This window comes from Scophthalmus maximus, chromosome 17 (assembly GCF_022379125.1).
Source record: "Scophthalmus maximus strain ysfricsl-2021 chromosome 17, ASM2237912v1, whole genome shotgun sequence".
In the NCBI taxonomy this organism is placed as follows: Eukaryota; Metazoa; Chordata; class Actinopteri; order Pleuronectiformes; family Scophthalmidae; genus Scophthalmus; species Scophthalmus maximus.
The window spans coordinates 8,202,928-8,228,359 of NC_061531.1; the positions used below are offsets into that span (position 1 = coordinate 8,202,928).

General features: G+C 42.5%; 1 protein-coding gene across 3 annotated transcripts in view; it reads right to left on the reverse strand.

The window, feature by feature from the left end:
- The window catches only part of cacna1ha (calcium channel, voltage-dependent, T type, alpha 1H subunit a), a 97,108-nt gene that overhangs the window by 26,362 nt on the left and 45,314 nt on the right, over positions 1 to 25,432 (reverse strand). For all 3 annotated transcript variants that reach the window (XM_035614980.2, XM_035614979.2, XM_047328123.1), the window contains exons 3-14: positions 23,798 to 23,909; positions 22,845 to 22,978; positions 21,671 to 21,768; positions 17,181 to 17,340; positions 14,260 to 14,584; positions 11,583 to 11,675; positions 10,101 to 10,339; positions 9,025 to 9,584; positions 5,880 to 6,046; positions 5,437 to 5,631; positions 1,021 to 1,172; positions 79 to 264 (exon numbers count right to left, since the gene is read on the reverse strand). In XM_035614980.2, coding sequence (XP_035470873.2) covers positions 79 to 264; positions 1,021 to 1,172; positions 5,437 to 5,631; positions 5,880 to 6,046; positions 9,025 to 9,584; positions 10,101 to 10,339; positions 11,583 to 11,675; positions 14,260 to 14,584; positions 17,181 to 17,340; positions 21,671 to 21,768; positions 22,845 to 22,978; positions 23,798 to 23,909 — 2,421 coding nt within the window. The remainder of the gene's footprint in view (positions 1 to 78; positions 265 to 1,020; positions 1,173 to 5,436; positions 5,632 to 5,879; positions 6,047 to 9,024; positions 9,585 to 10,100; positions 10,340 to 11,582; positions 11,676 to 14,259; positions 14,585 to 17,180; positions 17,341 to 21,670; positions 21,769 to 22,844; positions 22,979 to 23,797; positions 23,910 to 25,432) is intronic.

The following is a 25,432-nucleotide window of genomic DNA, read 5'->3' on the forward strand; positions in this document are numbered from 1 at the left end:
ACAAAATGTACATTTTTTGAGTGACAGGATGTCTAAAGATTGATGCTTGGAAGGTTACAAGAGTTGTTACGTGCATACCTGAAAGTGAAGATAAAAAGCATCAGCAGCATGCAGAAGGTGGCCACATTATCCATGGTTTTCATCAGCACGACCAACTGCCGCCTCAGGGCAGGCAGGAAGCGAACCAGCTTCAGAACCCGCAGCAGACGGAACGTCCGCAGCACTGACAGCCCGCCGTCTGCCTGGCCGATGATTTCCCACACGCTGAGAACCACAAACAAGCAAAAATGTTTTAAAATGCATCTCTTGTGCACTCATTAGACATTTGAATAATAGCATTAATATGGCTTGTTACTTAAGAATGTGTGGTATTTTTACATTCGATAATGGTACAGTGTGTGCCACCGTCATTATCGTGCTGATAGAAAACTGCCATCTGTTGTGTATCCAGTCTAATTCAAGCATCATTTTAATTACATTGCTAGAATTTATTTATTAATTTAAGTAAAATGTCACTATTACAATGTCATAAATATTTTCAAATGTACTTTTAAAGAGAGCTCACACCTCTAAGAGGAGTAAATCTGCGGCGTGTCGTGTGTTAAGCTCCCCTTCAGCAACACAAGTAACACAACCGATAGTTCCAAAGTCCCCTGATCTGATATGAGCTTCTATCAACCCAAATGACAGCCAGATAGCAAACCGTGACTCCCGGCAGGATCGAGAATCTGCTGTGGCAGCAAGCCAAGCAGCGCCCATGTGATCCATCATGACTGTGACAGCCTTAGCCAGTGTAAAGATGGATTCTGCAGGAGCGAATATGACACTCGAAACTTACCGACTGACAAGCTGGAGAAGAAATAAGATCAAGGGGGTGGCTCTGAATCCAAGTTTAGCCGTTGTGTAGTTTGTGAAAGTGTCTATACATTTTGTCAAGCATCTTTAATCTTGCCTCAACAATTTAGAGCATGTTTGAAAAGAGGACACATTCAGAAATAAGCACGGGCCGACCAATATTACCTGATGATAACGATGATGCTATCGAATATGTTGTACGGGTTCCTGATGTATCCAAACAGGCCGAAAGCCAGCAGCATGAAGCCCATCTCCAAGACAAACATGCTGGTGAAGACTATGTTACTGATCTCTAGCACATCAGTCAACTCCTCGGGCTGGAAGGACGGAGTGAAGGAAGCAGGAGGAAGTGGGCAAGGGGGACGAGGCAAAGAGAAAGAAACAGAAAGGAATACAGAAGAAAGAAAGAGAAAGTCAGTAAATATTTCCAACTGATCACCCCCAGAATTGTAAACCCCTGTGGTCTTTGCGCTCTGAGCTGAGGCATTATCAATCAAGGTCAGAGCTGTAGTCAGGGCCAATCAATCAAATGGGAACGGCAGCACCCATCTATCACTGCTGACCCACTCCACTTACCTCACAGCACAGTCAGTGATTTAACTGAGACCCCCGCCCCCCCATAAAGCATGTGGTCAAGTCTCTCATGGAAAACGCAGCAATTTAGTGCTCTGGTAAATGCGTCACGGGGCCACAACCTTTCTTTGTGGAAACATTTTTGCTTGAGCTGACCCAGTGACTAAACAATGTGATGAATACATTTAGAAGAGAGCGACGCAGACTCTACCGCCCCTTTCTAAATACATCACATGGCAACATCCACCCATGATGCAAGCTTATAGACGTGATAAATGTAAAAAAACCAAACATCCCAGAGATTCTGCCACAGGCAGGAGTTAACCTTCGCCCTGGGTTATTTTACACAACTACTGTTGTTAAAAAGTATACAACACATTGAATAAGTCTGATAAATCTTGAATCAATTATCATATATATAGTAAGTTCATTATGTGAAAAGTCTGTACCACCTCTGAAGTAATCCATGTGTATATTTATGATTCTAAGATGTCTGGAAGTAACAAAAAAAACAACAGTCAAAAGTGGAGGTGATGAAAATGTATGTGCGTTGAAAAATGGAGCGCTAGAATGGAATTCGATTATTCATTTAGAGCCAAATTCATTGACCAACTCAGGAACTGATCGACTTTTTGGCTCTAGACTGGCAGTGGCTGTGGTTCTTGATCGACATCTTGGCGGAAATAACAACAGTAGGTGTAAACTATAAATGTCAGTTGGGGTATTGTGACTGAGGAACGGTAGCCTGTCGTGGCACAGCCCGTTTGATTATCAGACAAACACTGTTTCTAATAAAATGCCTATCAGGTTGATCAAATCAATTGACAATTCATCACATTTCGATCCTCATACAATCCGTCACTGCCGTAATTATTCTTTTTCAGCATTTTCAGCCCTTTTTTCGTGTATTTTTTGTCATGCCATCCCTTGAGGCCGCTTTCCTGACATGATAAATGACAACATTGTGTTGAATGTTGAATAACGAATGTAAGACAGGAGTCATGAAGAAGCACCGCTGTGTTTTCATCAAATCGCCACGAAATGAATAAAGTCACTTGAGAGGTTATCACTGTTTTCCATCCGTTACCCAATATCCCCCTGCTGATCAATCGAGCGTTTCTGTTTCTGATTTGACGTTCCACGTCCACTGCTCCACTTTGCCGTTCACATGCTTTTTCTCCACCTCTTTTTTTGATCGGTTAATTTGTGCTACCACCACCCGTCACACGATTCCTTCAGTTTGCATAATCAAAACACTTATATAATACTTTCATAACCCATTCAGGGCATTGATGCTTCTGCTGAGGCACAACTAAGGATGATGACAACAGTGACTGATAGAGGGCGCCACACTACACGGCTCTCTCCTCGACTCACCTCACTCCACCGCAAAACACGCAGCAACACAGAGTTTCCTGTGAAGAACCACGAGCTTTTACACAGCCACCTTTCAACACTAATACTGCTTAGGTAATAGTTTGCCTTTAGTGAACTTAAAGCAACCAAGTTCTACACAAGCCACTCGCAGCTAGTAGTAATTCTTCTATCTTTTTACTTTGGGAACAGTTTGAATGCAGAACTTTTACCTGTATTTGAGTGTTTTTACACAGATGTGATGTCAGGGGACTCGAGTCCCACCTGACCGGCAAATAATAATAAGAAGAGGAGAGCTGGCCAGACAACAGAGAGACCGCCTGTTTGCTGCCCTGGCTGTTTGTTTAAACTTCGCTTCACTTACCAGCCAGGCAGCACATAAAAAACTTTAAAGCACTTCCACAAAGCTTTAGAAGAGCTCTCAGCATCCGACTGTATTCTATCTTTAACACACACAAGACTAGACTCACATACTAAACATATATCGTATGGCCTTTTACTGGTGACCTTGCCCTTAATGGCATTTTAATCACCTTTCTGAAGCACCGTTTTTATGGCGGAGCATACATTTTTAATGCCTCATAGAATTACAAATGTATCTATACTAAAGGCTTTACACTACGGCTGACACATAATGTCAGAACAATAACAAAATAAAACACAGTGATAGCTGTATAATAGCTGCACAAACCTTGCAGATGAAGGTTTGAATTGCTAAGAAGGAACTTGCTGGTATGAACAGAAACTGAATCCTGGTTCTGACTAATGCACTGGAAGTTGGGAGGAGGAGGCTCAAATGAATATTCAAAACCGTTGCTTCAGACTTGAATTTTTAATGCTCTGCCTCGTCCCCTCAATAAGATAGTTCCTGTGTTTGTGTAAGTGAATACGACTCCGCATGATATGACCTTGCTCTTAAGGGTGTGAGGAGAGGAACCACAACGGCGACAGAGCCTCGCACAATGACACACACACACACATCACCACAAAAACACAGCTTCTCTGGAAAAGCAGGGTAGAGGATCAACTTTGAATTTTAAGCACAAATAATTCACCTTAAACAAAATGAGAAGTGAACTTTCCCGCACAGTACTAGGCTATATATTTACAGAGCGATGTTACCTCTTACGTCCATCAGACTCTCCTCTGATGCCTTTTCAGTGTTTGTGAAAGTTAAGTAAGTAAAGAAGTCACCTATTGGATCTGAATACATAAAACGTTGAGAAAAAGCTTATATTCACTGTGCAGGTAAATCTCATTTCTAATCTCAAGGATTTACCGTCCATGCTGTTATTTGTGAGAGCTTGCATTTGACAACAGCCACTGTTGAAATAACTGCATTCCCCTCTTGAGTAACAGCATCGAGATGCATTTCAGAACTCAGAGTCCCATTCTTATGCTGGAGTCAGGGTCAATCATCACTTATCATCACTAACTGTAACGCCAACAGTAAGGACATGAGGCATGAGAAGTTCAACTCAGTTTGACATGTGATTCGAGTGGCCAGACAATGTTGGCGGTTGAATCAATTTTTTTTACTTCGATGCAGATTTAATAACAACAATCTATTTCCAAATGTGGAATTTAGCAAAAGCGTAGCCAAAACGGGCATCAACCATCTCCCCCTTTCTCTAAATCTCTCTCTCTACACGCACACTCACAGTCTACACTCTGCCTCCCACATTCATCCACTTCTTCACACATTTTACGCTCACAGTCTCATAAAGGTTGGCTAGGTGTCACAAAAGGGGGCTGATGAGTACTGAGGGGAGGAGGAACACTTACATAACACTTCAGTCTCTCTCTACATCTCTCTGAGTGTGTGTGTGTGTGTGTGTGTGTGTGTGTGTGTGTGTGTGTGTGTTATTGGCCCAATAAGGCCATGGCTCTCCCAGTCGTCCCTTATGTTTATACCAAAAAAGACAGACACACACACACACACACACACACACACACACAAACACACTCTCTGGGGAGTGAATTGCAGGAGAGGGAGGCAAGAGGAGATGGAGAGAGGAGGGGGAAGACTGGACTGTGGACTGGACTGGACACACATACACAAGAATCTTCTCTTTGGATTTTTACCAGCTTTCTTAAATGCAAGCCTCTGTGTCCATATAAAAATATACACACACACACACACACAAATCTTTGAGTGTGTGACAGTAAAATGTGAAGCAGCATTATTATTATTAGGCCTATACTTCCCAGATATAGGCCTTAAAGGAACAACTAAAGGATAATCCTGGAGAGTGTGTGTGACTGTGCCTAGATGGCCATTTGTGTGTGAGAAAGAGGGACAGAGTGGCTCCTCCACTCCTCCCTCTTTTTTCCTTCAGTCCCTGACCCCCCTTCTACCACCCCCCCCCCCCCCCTCCAGGCGTGAATGTGTGTATCTGTGTGAACGTGATCAAGGGTATTCCTGTAAAAGAGAAGCTGCCTCTCAGTGAAGCCACTCTGAGGTACCCAGGAATTAATGAAACAAAAACCCCCCAAAACATCTCAGACGGCCAACACTTCAAAGTGCTTATTTCCCTATGAAGTTTAGTCCTACTGTAGCCCTTTTAGTTTGGAACCATTGATCTTAACTGGTTAAAGCTTCCATTCACCAGTTCTGCACAGCGTCCATCTTACCTGCTGGTGGTACTCTATCCCCATGCTGAGAGTATTGACCAGGATAGCAATCATGATCCCCCGATTGAAGTATTTACTCTCCACGATCCTCTTCAGTTTATCTCGGAAGTTTATCCAGGCCCGGACCCCTCCGTTTTTGTACTCCACCACCCCTCGCCGCCTGCTCCGACCCCTTCCACCTCTCAGATCTCCTCCCTGGAGGAAAGATGCAAAGGTGAAAATACATATTTAGTGTCGGCGATTTTGTATATAAAACAACCATGTCTCTGGACAAGGCTGTCACAGACGTGGAGGCATATCAACTAGATTCTAAAGTCGCTGTTACATCTTAACAAGAAACTGTAAAGTTTTCATTTGGTCATCACCACCGCCCAATAAATACTTTGACAAATTTTATCATCAGTGTTTACCATCCTCACTACTGCACTGCTATTCATTCTGACCTGGGGGAAGTCGTGCAGTCCGTCGGGGTCTCCTCTACCTCCGTCCAGGTCTCCCAGTTCCAGCTCTAAGGTCTCCAGGCTGCGGGCGCACAGAGGGCAGCTGAGCAGCTCCAGGAGCAGAGGGCTGGGCACCACGCCCGCCAGTTGGTACAGCAGCCTCTGGCGACCTGAAGGGGAAATGGGCAGAGGAGATGATCAGATATCGCAGGCGGATGGTTCCTAGCACTCGTCACGTGCTGTTGTGGTGCAGTTTGCCTCTACTGAGCAAGACAAACATGCCAAACATTCATTTTTAACCCCCCTGTTAGGAACTTGCAAAAACGGTAGATCGATAGATCCAAGCACATCTTAAAGTACAGATCTTTGGGGAGCAATGGTTTCATTTGGTTGCTTTCAAAATCTGGTATTATTTTTTATAAATATTGTATTAAAGATTAAAAATGCACATGAAGCCACAAATAATAAAACCATTTCACATAGTGAGTGAACTGGTGATCTGCTTTATTGCTGCTGTATTGTTGCTGTTGTTTTTGCATCTTGTTTTTGCTACAAAAGAACACTGTGCTTTATTTCCTTCTCTGCGATCGATGTGTGATTCGACCATCTTTAAGGAAAAATAAACTGCACATAATACTCAAGTTGAGATGTTTTTTCTACCTAAAAACCTAAATGTACCTGGCAAAGGCAAATTTTTTCAGCCCTGAGTTGCATCCTGAATTTTCTACTCTGGCTGCATGCGGCCTCAACAACCTCTACCTCTAACAGAGTAGAACAAATGTATGCAGCCCGAGAGGCAAAACTCCCTGAAAATCACTGCAAAGCACTCGCGCCTGCTTATTAGGTTTATTGCTGTGAGTGTAGGAGAAGTCAGGGCGACTCTTCTCTCGTCTGGGCTATGGTCGGCTTTGGTACTTTTTTTGTCTTTATCATATATATATATATATTTTTATTTTAAACGCAAAATAGTAAAAGAAAGACAGTGTAATATGTAGACTGGTAGACATTATGGATACATAATATATGATTTAGATTAAGCTGAAAGAATATAGTTTCATGCAGAAGGGATGTCCTATCTCAGTGGCGAGCCAAAACAAGTTTCTGCAGTGAGCACCGAGAGCTCGCCCACACCACGAAATCCTGGCTGACTCCTCTCACCCTCTGTTCTCTGACTACATCCTCTTAAAATCCGTGTGGAGGAACTGCAAAGCACAGCTGAAAAAACCAACAGAGGCAGAGCCTGACTTCTGGTAACATCAGCTCTTATAAAAGCAGCTTCAAACAGCACATTGTGTTGTTTTGCAACCCTATCCAATAACTAGAGCTACAAAAGAATTAAAAAGTGGTGAGATACGTCATCATTTTTCTTTGTGTTTGTAATTTCTTATAACTGCTAATAGATCTCCGTGTCGGTTGAAACATTTTGACTCTGACTGGAGATGACGTCTCTACATTTAGATTTCAGCTTTCAGTCAAGTGCAAACCATTAAATCACCATCAAGTCAAAGTCAATTGAAACTGCATAAACTTCAACAGACATCAGTAGTATTATACTTGCTCTCTTAAGGAAACATATTGATTTCATTCAGGTCAGAGGTGTATTGACTATTATAACCACCATCAGCCTCTTTCTTTTTTTTTGGGCAATGATCCTCCTCACAGTCTCTTCTGTATTTATCACACAGTGTCACACAATAACTTGGCGTGTTGACAGCCAGCTGTGTGTTAATGAGTATGTGTGAACGAGAGTGTGTGTGTGTGTGCGCCATCGTCGGCAGTCTCACCACGTGAAGTTGAGAAAAGTGAGATTTCTATGGCCTACCTATGCGTCTGGCTGCTTTATAAATGGTGTCAAAAAGCTCAAACCCCGTGGAAGTGTGCATAGTCTGTATTCAGAAACTGTGCCTTTATTGATGCCACACGGATACAGTCGCCGTATCCTGGTTCAATATGAGCAGACGTGGACCCAACATCCATTGTTCCGTTTTGTTGTCCTAACAACACAACACTTGAGTTGTCATCCTCTCACTGAGCCGTAAAGTTACTCGCCAGAAAAATGTTCAGTAAACGCTGACATTTTTATTGGCATTTTACTGACATATATATTGGCTTTTCCTGTCACAAAGCCAATGTGTCGTTGCGCAGTCTTTCCAAGGACAATATTGGATGCCAGTGGCTGAAGTTGATCTTTTTTGAAGCGCTGGTGCATTTAAACTCAAATCTGACTGTCTCTGGCTCAGTAGCGGGCTGGAGTCCTCTACCCCGTGGTTGGCCTGACTGTGTGTCACTCAAAAAAAGAGTCAGCCAATCAGAACAGAGAAACCAGAGAGCGACACGCAACGAAACTCATCATGCTAGAGAATCAGAGGAGAGGGAAAAACTATATTGAGATGGTTTCTGGTTCACAAATATATCTACTTATGATATCAAAACACTGGAGAAGTGCAAAATACAGCCAAAACAGACAAGTCTATCACACTGTCGCTGCTTTTTCATTTTCCCCTTTAAAAAAAACAACACAATTTCATCTCCTCCTTTTTCATCCTGTCCTCTCTTTGCATTATGCATTACCCAAAGCCAACCCTGCTTTTTTTCTTCTTCTCTCGCTCCTATTTCTGTTTTTCACTTTCAATTGTACTATTTTTCTCGCTCTGTCTGCCTCTCTCAGCCTCTCCTTCTGGAATCTGAATATTTCATACTTAATGTGCCTCCTCTCGACTCCATCTGTTTCTACTTTCATCTTCCACATTGTTCTGAACACCACTGCACACCGGTGTTTTTGTTTATTCTACCTTGCAACCGGCTACTTTGCCTCCCCTCTGCTACCCCCCACACACCATGTTGATTTCCTTCCTCATCCCCTTCAACCACCTTAATAACCGTAACACTTGAGACATGGATTTCCTGTCAGTGCAGCTTGAGACACAGGCACGCACGCGCACGCGCACACACACACACACACACACACACACACACACACACTCAGCGACAGGTCACCTCAGGTCAAACTGAGGAGGGGACAGAGGTACTTTCAAAAAAAAAAAAAAAAAAAAAAGCAGACAAAAGGAGAGTGTAATGTCGACATTGTGGCTTAAGTTATCAAAGGTTATCGAGGTGGTTGCCGTATATTCTAGTGACACACACTTACTGTGTTGTCCCATGAGCTGGTAGAGCTTGTTCAGTGTCTCTGTGTGTTCACACACTGGGTGATTCGGCGGGTGCTGCTCCGGACTGGGCCTGCACTGCTGGGAGTGAGGCGGAGGAGTCTTGCTGCTGTAGCTGCACACAAAAGATGGGAGAATGGTCGGGTAGTTCATTCCCCCATTCAGCCGCCCAAGCAAGACCCCCATGCCATGGGTGACGCCATCTGAGTGGCCGCCGCTGCCGCCACCACTGTTGTATTCATGGTTACTTCCTCTGCGGACAGGAAGCGAATCCATCTCCAGTTCTTCCCCTCCTCCTCCTCCAATGCCTCCTTCTCTCTCCATGTGCTCAGCAGTTCCCACACCGATAATGTGCTGCCCCCCGTTGCTGTGGCGACAGTGCTGGTGCTGATGGTTGTGCAGAAGGTTATGGATCGGCCTCAGCCACAATGCGCTGTTTGGCCCTGATCCGCCGCAGCCCCTGCTGGAACCGTGGCCATGTCCATTACCCCCACCGTTGCTGCCTCCGCCGCTGCCATTGGGATTCACCTTTTTACGTCGTTTACTGTTGAAAAAACAAGAGACATGAACACGGATAAGGAAGGAATTTCCTCCGGTGCTTTTTGTTTATATATGTGTATACTCCAGAAATGTTGACGTGTTGAATGTGTTAATTAAATTAAAGTCTCAGAACAGAACAGTTTCCCCAAATGTGTGTTGCAAGTCACAAGAGGACTTACAGACGACTGACTCTGGAGTATAACTTCAATAAAGGGAATTCTCTCCTGATTGATTTGACAATCATTCTCATTATACAGAAAATCTAAGTGTGTGAAATGGATCTACTCTAAATCCACAGCAGCAGAAGTGCAGACATAATATGAAGGAAGGAAAAACGAACTCAACATGTACTACTGATGTTTTAATATAATTAACATTTTAGACTTTAAAAAACTTTTGACACAATTTTATTTGCTGGATATTACTGGAAATAAAATACAACAACTAGTGAACCACAGACTTGACCACACCAGCAAGTGGATTTGAGTGTCCAGATTGTGTAATGGAGCTCATATCTTACCTGTGCCACCCAGAGTATATCCTCTGCAGCCGCCGTGTGAACTTGCGATAAAGGTGACTGATGTAGCGCAGCATCTCCTCATAGCAGGAGCCTGGTTCGCTGTAGCTGGCGAGCGTCGAGTCGTTGGACATGTAGCGCGCACGCTGCTCCCTCATCAGGGCGTTCTCCCTCTGCTTTGTCTCGGAGAACTGGGTGGCGATGACCACGAGGCACAAGTTGATCATGAAGAATGAGCCCACCTGGTTCCGGGGAGGTGAAGAAGAGTTAAAGCGGTGAAACTGCGGCAAAGCGGCTCTCTGTGATGATGTATGAGCAGTTGTGTTAACCGTCATCCCACTGACCCACAATACAGGAGTGTTGTTGTTAGAGCAGCGAAGAAATCGTTCCCCTTGGTTGGTAAAATAGAAAATCAACACAGAGGCTCAGAACTCACTGTTGACTTCCACCTCCTCAAGATGTTAAAAGTGTAGTATTAGGGAGGCTTATACATGTTTAAGATGGAGCCTGGTTTGGCCAGATCCTGGGAGGATGCAACTGACGTTTCTTTTTCTTTAACTTTAAAAATTTGAAACTTAAATGAGAATCTGATGAGGTGGCCTTAGCAGGAAGTTAGAAATATCTATACAATCTGATAAAATGTCTATTTAATATTTCATTACTGTTTTATATTGAAAAACAGGATATTAGACATGCCCCATCGTCTAAAGGAATTATTCCTAGGACATAGTCATCCATCTTGATTTCTGTCTCACCCTTCCAGTCCGTCCTCTGGCGGCTTCTATCCATCTCTCACCTCTTCCTCTCTTCCTCCCCATTTTTCTTTCTCCCATTGAATGCATAATAAGCACATTTACATCAAATGACAGGCGGGCAGGGAGCTCATACAGCACTGTAAAATATAGCCTGAGCCCAGATCTTTGAAAAGCCACAACAGCATGATGAGAGTGAAATTATACAAGATAGGAGGTCTAAGATGTTCAGTGAAAGGGAGTTGTGCTCCGAGCAAATTTAGTGGTTAACTTTGCAGAGGTTATTCCGGGTTTTGTAAAGCAGAGCTGACATACACGTACACAAAAATAACTTTGAGGAGCAACACGTTATACACAATGATGTACGAATCTGCAGAGCTGAATAAAGGCCGGTTTAAAGGAATTTGGATTTCAGGTAGTGCAGTGTTCCTCCGCTGCAAACGTGTCAATTCAATTGTCTTATATTGTGTAAATCTGAGCATATACAACCTTGATATTCTGAACATCTTGCCACGTATTCAAATAATGAATACAGGTGACTGTCACCCCAAGGTTTAAAATGGGTTTAAACCCGACCCACATTGATTCATGCAGATCTGGATTAATCAGAAGTTCAATTATGATCTTTAAATTAATTTTCATGCCGTTTTGGAGCATGTTCCTTTTCCTAGAAACATATTGAAATATCGGAAAGAGTTAACTCAACAAGAAACAAACACAAGGTGGTACTTACAATTATGAGCAGTATAAAATATATAAAATTGTAGAAGGAGTGTGCATCCATGACATAGTACATGATATCAACCCATCCTTCCAGGGTGATGACCTGGTGGTAGAGAGAGGGAGAGAGGGAGACGCTGTATTATAATGAACAGAAACAGTAGAAGAAGCTGCCGTTGCTGCTTCTACAAAACCACGCACCCACACATGCATAAAACTGTGCACACAAAATATTCAAAGTGTACAGCAGTCAGATGGAGGACATTTCCAATTCTGTTTTTAATAGCTATTCCTCTGAAGAAAGCTTGTGGAACCCCTACAGCCTACAAGCTTTTTTTGTGTGTGTGTGTGTGTTTGTGTGTGTGTGCAAGGGGACTGACGCAGCTCTTTCATGTAGCCACAATGCTAATGAGCAGTAGAGATGATGAGCGTTGGCTCAGCTGAGCCAACTATACGCTCACACCTCAACATTTTCACCTCAGCCAGCGTAACACATTAGAGCATAAACTGCCAGAGCACACGCAACAATGGCACGGGTACATAGACACCAAACACACACACAGGCACCCGCACGCCTCTGTCCGGATGAAGAATCAAACACAAACAGACACCACATCCACCCACACACCCACAGACGACTAATCCGCTCTTTTCTGGAGAGCTTGTCTTGCACCACATTAACAAAAAGCGCCAGGGATTCTCATTTGTGTGCAAAAACACACTTGAAAAGACATTATTGCCTTGCATCTTTTTTTATTCACTGGAAACAGACAGGGTACACAAATAGCCATCAAAACAACCCAATAATCATGGAAATTAACATAACAACTAGGTTGCAGAAAGCAGAGAGGGTTCTCCGACTACACAGGCTCATTTATAGCCTCAATCATGGATTGCAATGGGAGTATGTATCGGATTTATCAAACGCAAAGACAGAAGTCCATCAACTAATGTGACTGAAAGTATTGATGCAAACATAAAATCAATTCAATGGAAGAGGAGAAAAAGAGGAGACTCTTTGTCGTCACCTTTTATCCTGGTTAAACGAGAGGATAGAGGCGATAACCTGAACTAATGACTTGCTGACCCCAAGTCCTCTGCGGAGACTGTGTCCTCGCCAGGCACTGGTCAATGATTTGACCAACAGATTGTTTGAACTCCAACAGACAGGGCCAGTGGTCATTAACCAGGTAGGGTTTGATAGAAACATTGGCCTGATTACCCGTCGCTGCCTTATCTCTTATCTTCATCCTTTATCTCTCCCCTCCAACGCTATGTGTGCCATTCCCTCCTCTTAATCACTTTTTCTACTCTGGTGTTTTTATCATTCCTGCACTCTTAGCTATGCTTAACTGGTTCTCAAACAATGCGTCAGGATTCTCGTGTGAGTCCTGCAGTCCCAAAAAAAACAAAAAAGAGAACAATAAACCTCACCCTAAATAAACCTGGTTTCAAACGTTCCAAATGAACGATTAGAAGAAATCTCTAAAACCAAGCGGTAGAGGTCTATGTTGTGTACTGCCTAACTCTAGTCGGGTCCAAGTGAAGCAACAGGCTTGGTTGTGGTACCCAACGTGACATTTTTGAAGCCTTGAGTTTAGCATTTTGGCCAGCGCCGTCTTGGTTTTGTTGAAACCAGAAGGAACCATATATCTGGAGGCGTGGTGGGTGGTGCCTGCCTGACGTCCAATGCACGTCCACCTACACCCGGGGCCGTAACTAGCTGTCAGTCACGCTGAATGCATGCTCTAATGCGTAGGGTGCTCTATCATCTATTTTAAATGGGACCTTAAATGGGACCATAGTTTACAAAATGAACATCATTCTGAAACTAGAGATTGAGATCATAAACTCCTGCAGAAAATGTTTACTGACAATATAAATTGAATAAGAAAAGTAGTTTCTCGTAGACTTCTTTAGAAAATGACTTTTTTTTGCAACCAGTGGAGTCGCCACCTGCTGGTCATTTGAATGGATACAGGTTTTAGGCACTTCTGCATTGGCTACATCCATTTTCATATACAGTGTATGATTTAAGTAGAAAATGGCCAACTGTTCTATGCATGTTATATTTACCTTAACAGATTTGACTCCAGTTTAATCCATGAGCTCTATTATAATGATAAATGGTCTGAAGTGCATGGAGAAAGTGCAAATTCACTTTCAGTTAAGGCAGAGGGGGGAAAGAAGTTGCAGCTCCAGGCGCGTGCTTCAGAAGAGTTGTACTTCAACTTCTTAAGTGAATCATGGGTGTGCTTTGGGTGAAATATGAAATAAACCAATCGTTGTGCCATCTCCCATTCTCTTTAAAGGCTTAATCTTTGAAGTCTCTGACTGCAAACCAAGAAAAAAGAAATGAAACTTTCCAAACCAGTTTGTGGAGAGGAAGCAGCTTCAGGTCATGATAGAGACCCTCTGAGGGCCTGAGTGGAGAAATGTCCAACAGGATGACTTTGCCATTTCATGTTCATTTTATGTTGCTTTTGACTGTTGACTGATTTTGTTTATTCAATTTTCATTTATTTCTACTAACTTGGCAACTGAAAAGTGGAAAATGAATTTCCAGGTTAGCCAAGCTACAGAATGAAGAAACCAAACTGAAATCTTCTATAAAATCTTAAAAAACAATAACAAAATCAAAATAGCTAGCTCCCCCATATTTTAGCTTCCCCATTTTGCCCCCTGCTTACCTGGAATATGGCAATCCAGGCGTAACCAATATTGTCGAAGCTAACAGCTCCCTTGTGAGGGTTGTGGTTTCCTTGTCGACACACATTATAGTACTGGTTCCAGTTAACGCAGCCGTTAACACTGGCCCCTCCCACCACAGGAGCTGATCCAATCAGAGCCGAACTTTGATGTGGCGCCGCCAGTGAACATTCGGCCCTGCCCTCTGAGAAGGGCGGCACATCGTGGCAGCGCAGCATCCCGTTCTCACGGGGAGCCGAGCAGATAAATGGGCTGTCTTCACCGTCCTCGGTCATGTAGTAGGAACTCATGGACAGGTTGTACATTCTGGATGGAAAAAAAGAATAATAACACCGGTATAAAAACACAAAACTGTGACATTCCACTGCATTAGATGTTACTGAGTCAAAGCTGCCACTACTTATTTTGCAGGTGTTTGAGTTTTTTCCGTGGCTGTGCATTGGGCTTAGTCTTATTTTGGCCACAACATCCTCGTCCTATCCACTACTTCAATACGTGCGTCCGCAGTTGCCAAATAAAAGGCGATGCCAAAGTGGAGATTGGAAGTCGACTATCACATCCCCCAACGATGAGTCTGCAGTAATTTTTCCTTTCCAATGAGACAAATGTCCTTTTTGTTCATGCTACAACCTTTTTTTTTTTTTACAGTGGGGTGAGACAAATATCACTGAATATGTAGGACGTATGATTTAAAAATGAATAACCATTGTGTTGTTCTTCAAATTCCTTCACACTGTACACATGGTTTGTTTCAATTAAAAAGCAATTTTATGGCACTTGCTCAATGTTTTCAGGACATTTTGTATTTTAAGGGAAAACTGTGCATCAGTCAAAAGCTCAGTGGACAGGTTATCTATCAGTATCCATGGTGACAGCTGTTACCTACAGTACTTATGGTACCGAGTGGCCTGAGTATGTCCCACAGTTTACAGAGAGCCCTCCACAGCAGTGAGTGATCCTTGATACAGAGTGAAGTGCTTAGTGGGGAGGGACCAGTAAAGAGACTAATTCTATTCCAGACTTTGTACTGCCTCATTCCTACACTGCTCCAGCCATCCCTGCTATTTATTTTTGTCCTTGCAACGTCTTGGCCTGTACCCATTAAATTTTTGTCCATACTCTCCAGAGTTTTTCTGTCTCACTGTCTTGGACTTCAACCCTCATTTTTTTGTAAAAGTAAACTGCACCCTTTCATCCTGTATGCTGAATCTCTGGCTGCTTTTGCATCCATACTTTGTCCATTTGAACCTGGTGACATATTAACTATAAACGCTGACTCGATTGTCTGAAGCCTGCGTTGCCGGAGCAGAAAGTAATGTTGTTATTCTCCAAGCCCCTGAAGGATTCTGTAGATGAACCTTGTAGAAAGACATCCAGCAGCCGCAGCAGTTCTATATCACACTGTACCACAGTCAATAAGACATATCACAGGGAATATTGGAGGTCCTGGTTATTAGAAGAAAAGAAAAAAAGAGCCTTGGCTATGAAATATTACGCTGATGTTCTCTTTCTGTCTTTGTCTCTTTCTCTCTTACACACAAAAAGGTTTTGGCAAAATTTACTCTAGTACAATTTGTACCATTACATCAAAAACAGAATAGCCCAAGGATTTCTAAATTACATTTTGGCTTTTCGGGTTATGGACCTTGAAGCTGCCCCCCCCACCCCCCACCCCTTTTTTTCTTGTATAATTTTGTTCTTCATGACTAAACTGGTGTCTGATCCTCTCTCTCTCTCTCTCTGTCATAGTGTTTCTATGCACGTTTACCCATCGATGTGTTTGTCTTATGTGAGAGATAGTGAATGTTTGTCTCTTATTATATCTAATCACAAGAGAAAACACGTCTCGGAAAATAGATTGGTCAAATTTTTTTACAACACATGCAGCTTTGAAGGAAATTGATTTTAAGATTTGTAATATAATTTCTTATCATATTCATATTCGTTCCCTTCAATTCTTCTGACATACATTCCTTTATTTGAAGAAAATAAATTACATCTGGGAAAATACACCTGTCTAATATTTTCACAACACATGCAGCATTTAAGTAAATGCAGCCTTTATTGGATATTATCCTTTGTATAATCATTGTAGTATTCATACTAAATCAATTACTCTGTCTTACATTCCTTTTTTTCTTTTCTTCTGGAATATCATTATTCTGTTTTATAGGGGTTTCTATGAATGTAATGGATTTTGTGAATTTAAGACATCACATCGTCTGCAAAGAGAAGGAGTTTAATTTCTTCGACCTGGAGTTTCACAGCTGGTGATTTGGACTGGTCTAATTTAGAGGAAAGTTCCCCCATTAACTACATCCACATCACCATTTGTCTCGCCATCTTCTCACTGTAACTGTGTGAGGTCATTCACTGCTTTATGTCCCGAGGGCTTTGTTTGGGTTGGTTACAATTTCTGTATTTCGACTTAAGACAACAGACGACTGTTACTCCCTATGACAACTGAGCACAGATGAAAGAGAGAGTGAGAAACGAAAGCAGCAGGTATAAAGAACATGAGAGAGGAAAGGGGCAGAGGACAGAAAGAAAGAGCATGTTTGAATTAAGTCATATGTGCATGCTGGAGGCACTGCTGGTCACCATGTGGATGTGGAGTACAGCGTTTGCCGAGCAGGGTCGATGGTGGACTTGTTTTCTATTTGGGGGCAAATTAAAATTTCATTGCAATATCTCAAAGTCTCCTTGTGGAGTTTGTATTTCTCGGTCAAATCTGCTTTCTGTCAACTCGAGGGGAAATCACTTGAATCAGATCCTACTCTCTTCCAGCAAATCCAATCTAGATTTGACTGAGGTCTTAAATAGAGAATTTCCAGGGGACTACTTCTAGCCCAAAAGGAGACGAGGGGGTTCAAGAAATGTATCACAAGACCGAATTCCTTACGTTATTATATCCTCTCCCAGGAAGCAGCGGTTGCGCAGAAGTCCCGCCCACAGCTGGACTCCCACAATGCCGAAGATGAAAAAGACAAAGAAGCAGAGGAGAAGGACATTTCCTAACATGGGCAGAGTGTCCAACAGCAGTGTCACCAAGATCCGCATACCTACACAGCGAGACACAGAATAACAATGTTATCAGCATTAAGATTTTTACTGTCCCACGTACACAAGCATATACACACAAGTTGACATAAATGATAGATACCTGAATTTTGTATGTGATGCAGTGGCAACTCTTTTACCAACCCTCTGGTTTCGGACCCCCTGACAACCTCTATTGATCTTGTGAGCTTGGAACCCACAACTTCATGCCCGCAGCCAAAATAATTACTGGTGATGACAATACTGGAAGTGACAGTTTGACATTATTTCATCCTCTGGGATTTAAACTTGCAGCTTTCCCGTGGCTAGTATTATCTAACCACACGTATTCAGCATCCATCTCCAGTTGTCAGATGTGTTTAGCATCAGCAGAGTCGGGGATCCAGTCCCTGAGGTCGTCACAATGTGTCCTGTCCCCTTTCGCATATATCACTGCCTCGTTCACATTGACCAAACTTACAGTACTCACACTGCAGTAATATTAATATATAGCAGCGCCACAGTGTAACTGCTAGTACTTAAAAATTGATTAACTCATGTTTAAATAAATAGAATATTCCATGTTTTCTCCTATTTGTGTCCACGATTTTATCAACAAGCAGGGTTAATCATTTCATTAAATAGTTTAAACGCTTAAACATTAAAAGTTTAAATGCCGTGACTGACAATGTTACTCTATATGATTATGGATTGGGAATTAAAAAGAAGTCAAGAGAAAATAAAGTTAAATCTGAAAATAACATCATTCAATTTCTTAAAGTATAGGAAAAGTATACGTTTCCTGATGTTTTTTATTTATGTTGATCCATGTGAGCTTCTTTGTGCACTCATTAGTCACAAGGAGTGTGTTAAGGACGTACTTTCTGCATAGTGACATTTATGATTTTATGAAATGTACCAGCTGCAGGTATTGTAAGAGTCAATCCATCAAGACCGATCTATGGCCTCGAGCAGGAATGGAAAACAGAAAATCACAGTATCACTGTGGAGTTAAACTGTGTCCGACACAATCAATGGAATTCATTTTCTGAGGTCTCATATACAGTATCTCTCATATGTTCTTGCATGTTCTTAGAACACTTCCTACTTTTTAAATCTGCCAACTGGCTTTTTTCTGCTGTCATTTCCCGTTCCTCACAAAATAGTAAGATCTGCTGCACAGAGCAGCAAAATGGGAAACACATTCTAGTTGCACATATTTCTCATCATGCTTGCACGAGGTAAACAGCAATACTCAGGAGACACACTACGGAGACACTGCATACTGTACATGTGTGCTGAACAGTATGCGTGCGTTCAACACATGGAAACACACATGTGGTCACACGGAGTAAACATCACACAGGTGCCTTACTATTGTACCCATCTGTGTGTGGTGAAATCATCTGAGTAAACACAAACAAATCTCATCCCCTAAGCAGAATACTGATGATTTGTGCACACACACACACACACACACACCATACTTTGGGTATGTGCTACAGCATTACACTGAACGTCCCTGCTTAGAACAACCCAGAGGGGGTTTACTATTAGACTGATATCAGATTTACTCTGATGGTTACTACACTCGAGTTGGGTTTAATTAAACTAAAGCAATCGAATGGCACACAAGTGGCCCAATCGGCGGCAGCACGTGAAAGGTAGAAGGGCCCATGGAAGACACCCCACTGGAATCAGTGACGATGCCTTAGCTCCTGGCTGAACTTCAGAAAATGATTTACCTTCATATGGCCGCACACTATACATTATTTCAGCCAGTTCAACCGAGTTCACACTAGACCACTCTCAAAGTCGTCGGATTGCCTTGCAGTTCACACTACATGACTTGATTTCTCGTGATCAGTGGTCTTGCCCTCTTTATGAGTTCATACACGACTGACTGGCGACAGGGACAGTGAGTCGCACACTACAGGGTCTTTCACCAGGGGAAACCCTGGAGTAGTATGTCTGGTCTCCAGACAACAAAAGCCTCTCCAGCTGCATGACATTCTCTTCTGTGTCATACTGCTGATATGGAGGCGCTTTTTTTTGTATCTCACACCCTGTCCTGGTCTCTGATAGGTTGGAGTTGTCCCCAACTGCGACACGTTCATACCGATTGCCGTCAGCCGATCCAACATTTGGCTACACTGGGGGGCTTTTCTCTGCGAGCTGCAAAACTCGTTGGCAACTGGCAAACCGGGCTGAAAAATGTCATATTTTGAACTAGGTTGAGAAGTGATTGAGAAATTATTGTTGAAAAGAGACAAAGAGCGAGAAGAGTGAAAAGATATGGGGGTTTTTTTTGTGGATTTATGGATTGAGCCCTAAACTATGACCCACCCTCTCCGATCAGATATTTGAGTATTTACATCTATATATTTGGCCAAAATACTTGTCGGCTGCATTATCAGGTCACCCAATGTAAAGCAGTTAGTAATGTGCAAAAAAAAAAAAAAATGACAGCTACATGTACAGTTACAAAGGAAAAACATATGAATACATACTGTATGTAGTGGGGCAGGGGGGGGGGGGGAATAAGTGTGTGTGTGTGTGTGTGTGTGTGTGTGTGTGTGTGTGTGTGTGCAAGTCAGTTGGCAGACATTTTGCAGAACCCCCTACACGGCGCAGACTTATAAACACGAAATAAACAGAGAGTGCTGATCATAGTATCTAGGCTACAGCACAAAAACACATTTAACATCTGTCTAACAAATATCTCCCATCCACTTAGGCACAAAGACAAACAGACGGGGCAGAGTGATAGCAGAATGGCTAGAGACAAACAGAAATGCTAAGTGGGGAGAGAAACACTCTAACATGGCTATTAGATGGGCTATTAGACCGGCTGGCTTACAGCCTCAAACACTCAATCTCTGATCACCGTTCATACGGCAAAACAGAACAAAAGAAGGGATGGGCTATTCAAGAGACAAAAGAAAAGGATTGTTTGTTTTGTGTACCTGTGAGTATTTGAGTGTGAGGGCTTTGGGGTATGATTGTCTGGTTCTACACTGACCTCGAGTTTCCAGCCCCAGGTAACACCTGCCATTGTCACTCTTATTGCAATTCAGTCCCTTCACTTCCCTGCGTCAAAGCCTTCAGGGAGCGACCGAAAACGTGTTACGGTAATTTAATAGTTTTTCTCCACTTTGTCCAGAACTGTAAAGGTTGTTTCTCAGGGGCGGCTGTTAGTTTAGCAATAAGGTCAATGTTAATGTTTTGTTTTTTTAAGTTGTCCTCACAGGGGTATAATAATGAGCATGTGTGTGTGTCCATGTGTGTGTGAGAGCCATGCTTCATGATCGTGTGTGGGTTATCTGCAGCGCTCAAAGCTCCTACACACCCGCACACAAATTCAAACACATATTGTATGAATACATGACAGAGGCAACCATACATATTCAATGTCCTAAAAATACTCCAGTGAGAAATATTACTCTCATGTGTCCTCCAATGGGGAAATATGTGTTTCCAAAAATTGTGCTTTATGAACAATAAAATAATATTTAGCCAACAGCTTGACACATCAGACTAAAACAGTGTAGTGTACAACAAGAGTGACGGTGAGAAATGTTCAAAACGTCCCACTGAACTAAATGACAACTGCTATAGGTAGCAGTGAGTGTGAAAAACATTCTGGCCTCTCGCATAATGTATGCTGGTTAATAATCCTGCTACATTGTTATGACACCATTGTCTAGTGATCCTCTTTAGCTGTAGATTCATGGCCACCTCTGTCACAGAGCTTTTAGGAAAATGACAAATTATGTACAAGATCTCGCTCTGCACTGGCACCACAGAACCTCTGGAGGCGAGATGAAAGCAAACAGCGCGTCCCGGATCATCGGTCAACTTACCGTTAAGTGGTGAGAAATACACGAAGCAAAGTTAAAACAGTTTTACACGCAGGTTTACCTTTGCACAGCGCAATGCTGACTTGTCAGCAGGTGGCTAGCAAAAGCTTACTTTGTTTTAAAGTGTGAAAATGTAACTTGCAGGAACTCACAGTAGTCTTGTGTAGAACAGTGGTAAAAAAATTATATAATATAATTTAAAGTTTCATAATAATCCCGTTACAATAAGAGAGTGATTGGAGACATTACTATTACCATTATTAAAGACAGTTAACTGTGCAGCTGCGGATATTAATTGATGATAGAACAGAAAATAAATTCTGGTTAATAACGTCTAGCATCTACATGTGTAAATTAAAATTTTTGTATGAAACAGCTAATTGCAGTCACATGGTATCATTAAATGACCAGAATTTAAAATTATCAGTTGGCAGGAACTTGTCCACCCGCCTCCCCTCCAAAAAGAAGAAAAATCTGCAAAATATGGACTTACTTGGAACTCTGTTGATTGCCCGCAGTGGCCTGAGCACTCGGACGGTACGAATGGCTGACAGACTGGCGTTGTGGCCGTCCAGGGAGTACTCCATCACCCTGAAGACAGTTTCAGTGTGAGAAAGGCAACGGAGAGGTTTTAATACATGTTGACAAACACACACACATGCACACGCACACACACACACACACATATATTTAGATGCACACGGCCGCTGATGCAGGACAACAATTCCCCTACACATATAATGATGCCTCAACCCACAGCATTGGCAGCGTTTAGTCCACCAGTCTCTGAAATGTTGTCTTGGTGGTTGTTGTCTATGGTGCGTTCAGACGACGCAAACGATGCAACGCGAATAACGCGCAGATACAAAATTTGTGTCAACCGCTGAAGTTGAAATATTTTGACTCAAATCACTTGACGCAATGTTGCGGAAGCCAACTTGCACAATTAGTTAATAAGTTAATTGTACATCTATGGTGGTGAACTGACTCTTTTCTTCTTCATTTTCTTTTGTCCATGCCTTTGCTTATTTTAGATTAAGTTATAACATAATCTTATGATTAAAGGCCTCTGCTGTTGCCTGTTTTCATCCAAAAGGTACAAGCTTCCAGTAAGATAACATCAAAGACTGAACTTATAGTAAATGGCTCAAGGAGAGCATTCTCGTCTGTTGAGACCTAATTTGCCTACGTGTGGCTTTGTCTCATGTCTTATTATTATTATTCCCCAAGATGGGAGTGAAACAAACAGCAAACAAAGCACACCTATTGTATGTAAAGGACATTTCTATTCTGATACAGGCAGGACATTGGGAGGAGAAACACACATATGCACAGACACACAGATGCAGGCACAGATGCAGGCACCTGTATCATACATCTTTGTCACGTGTAGTCATGTTCAATCCCCAGGCAGGAAACCTGTGTGTGTGTGTGTGTGTGTGTGTGTGTGTGTGTGTGTGTATGTGTGTGTGTATGTGCGCATTCTTATTTGCTTGCCTGCATGCTTGTCTGATTGTTTACTTCATGTTTAACATCAGTGTAACAGGGAGAAATGAAATGTTATTTATGCTAAGCAGACGCAAATTTTCTGGCTGACGGAAAGGATGACAAGAGAAAATTGACCAATTTGTGGGCATGGGCCCGGCAAAGCATTGTGGGATGCTCACCCTGCCATGACAATGACAAAGTCAAGCTGGTTCCACTTGTCACCCAGGTAACAATTGGGGCCAAAGATTCCCAGGGCGACCATCTTGATGACCATTTCCACAGCGAAGAAAGCAAAGATACAGTCGTCCAACACCTGGTCACACATGATGATAAAACAGTTTTCAGGTTTAATGCTGACAACAACAACAAAAACAACAACAACAACAACAAGAATAGTATATGTACTGCTTGTTAACAGAAATTTTCCTCATCATTACAGTCACATTTTGAAAGAAACCGTGGAAGAGCATTATTATAAAAAATTAAAAAAAGAGCTCTTGTCTCCATTAGTTGGTTTCATCCCAGCAAGGACTACATCTGTCTTACCATGGTAATGGTTGTAGCTCATTTAATTAGAAATTTACCACAGCAAGAAGAACATCTGTATTTGAATATAATGAGCACATCCCTGTGAGCTAAGAATCAACAATACTTTACAGTAGGAGCATCTTGTAACAAACGAGACAAGAGAGAGAGAACAAAAAAGATAACGTGAATATTGTAAGTGCCCTGCCAGTCGCTTCACATCATCCTAAAACTGACTGTGGAATCACCCCCAGGTATAAAGGAAACATTTAACACACAATCAATAACTGTTAGTCCTTTATTATTTGTGTACAACATTTGGCATGGCCAGGGCAACTTGTGTCTGCACAAGAACTTCGATTAGAATGATTTGTTTAACACTTGGACATCCATAACCATGACATACCATACGACCAAGGGGAATACTCTGTGCCTGTGTCTATCCTGTGAAGCATATTCATGAACAGGTTTATTATTGTAAAAGGTGTACTGCGAAGCATATTCATGAACAGGTTTATTATTGTAACAGGTGTACTGTGAAGCATATGGCGACACCTTGATAATGTTTTCGGGGAGCCAGTCGCACGGTTGATGGCGTCACACTAACCTGTAGGATGCGGCACCACTCCGACTGGCAGGTGACGTCTTCACAGGGCCGGAACATGCCCAGAGTCACACAGTTGAGCAGGATCACCAGCATGGACACGTGCTCGAACCACGTGCGGGGAGAGGGTTAAGGCAGAAACACTCAGGACGTCATTTTAAAGCAGCGGCGACACAGGACAAGAGGCTCACTAACTTAGCGCAACAGGAAGCGAAGCAAATTAGAAAAGGCCCGACGGGTACCGCTTAGCAAAAAGTCAATCAGAAGCGTGATCAGGTACAAGACCAACACGCGGCCGCAGGAGAATCCTAACCAGGCCCGTTGGTGTGATGCAGAGTGAGACAAAGAACAATGCTCGCTAAAGGGAAACTGGCCTTGTCGGTCAGAGAGTTGACACAGGGAGAACAGGGCCTTTCTCTTCCCGTGGGGCTCATCCTCACTCATGGTCCACCTGATGACTTTGAGAATGCTCGATAATAGTAAATCTGAGCTCCAGTCCACAAAAGGCCAAGATATGAGCTGTCTATACAACTTAACCTAAAGTTTTCTACAAAATGTGTTTGCCCTTACAGTTCAGCTGTATAGAAATGTAATTTCTATAAGGCAGGGCAGGATATGACAAGATAGAAAACGAAAAAAGACAGGCACTAAGCTCCACCACCACACTGGAGCCGGATGTTGACAGGAAGATTTGTGCGAGCCTAATGCACTTAATGGGTCTAATAATGACCCAGTGGGCCTGGCAACTAGTCTTGATTACAGGCCTTTCTAAAATTTCACAAACAAACATCTTAATGGAGTCATGTCTACTGTGTATCCTGCTGTAGTGTTAGCTAATATAGATTAATGACAGAAGTACTTCCTCATGAAAAAAGATTGCCGGTGTATCACAGCGATGGATGGGGGTTTTAATGTTTGTTCATTAATTAATTTAAAGATGGGACAAGCGTACGCAAATGTCAGCTATCTCCTCTGATCCTGCCCAGAGCCTGACCTGTCTGTTTCTTTTTTTTTGGTTACAAATATAATCCTATGATTTGAAAGAGTGAATTCCTTTGACTTGGTTCAGCTCAGCAACATGGATGGCACCTAAAACCTCATCCTCATTTCTACTGATGAACTGCTGGATAGAAAATCTGAGATAGAAAAGCCTCGGGAAGCTTCAACTTTCGAAGATGTGGACATGCCTAGTATAGCCCTCAATGAGATACTCATTAGGAGAACATGTATCTGCACTCATACTGTTTACAAATGTATCATGTTGCAGAATAATAAATCAAAACAGGCAATGGAAACACAAGTAATGTATTCAAATATAGATGGACAGGATATCACAGCACTTCTGCTGCTGAGGATGTACCATGATCATACTGAGAAACAAATAATATGCGTCAGGTAAATCAAAGAGTATAGAGAGAGGATGAGTGATAAGCAGAACAACAACTGGAATGAGCCCGATATAATGTCTCCTCAACTAGAAAAAGGCACTGATGCTGCTGTTTTTCTGCCTTACTTTGGGTTTTTTTCCCACACACACACACACAAACACACACACACACACACACACACACACACACACACACACACACACACACACACACACACACACACACACACACACACACACACACACACACA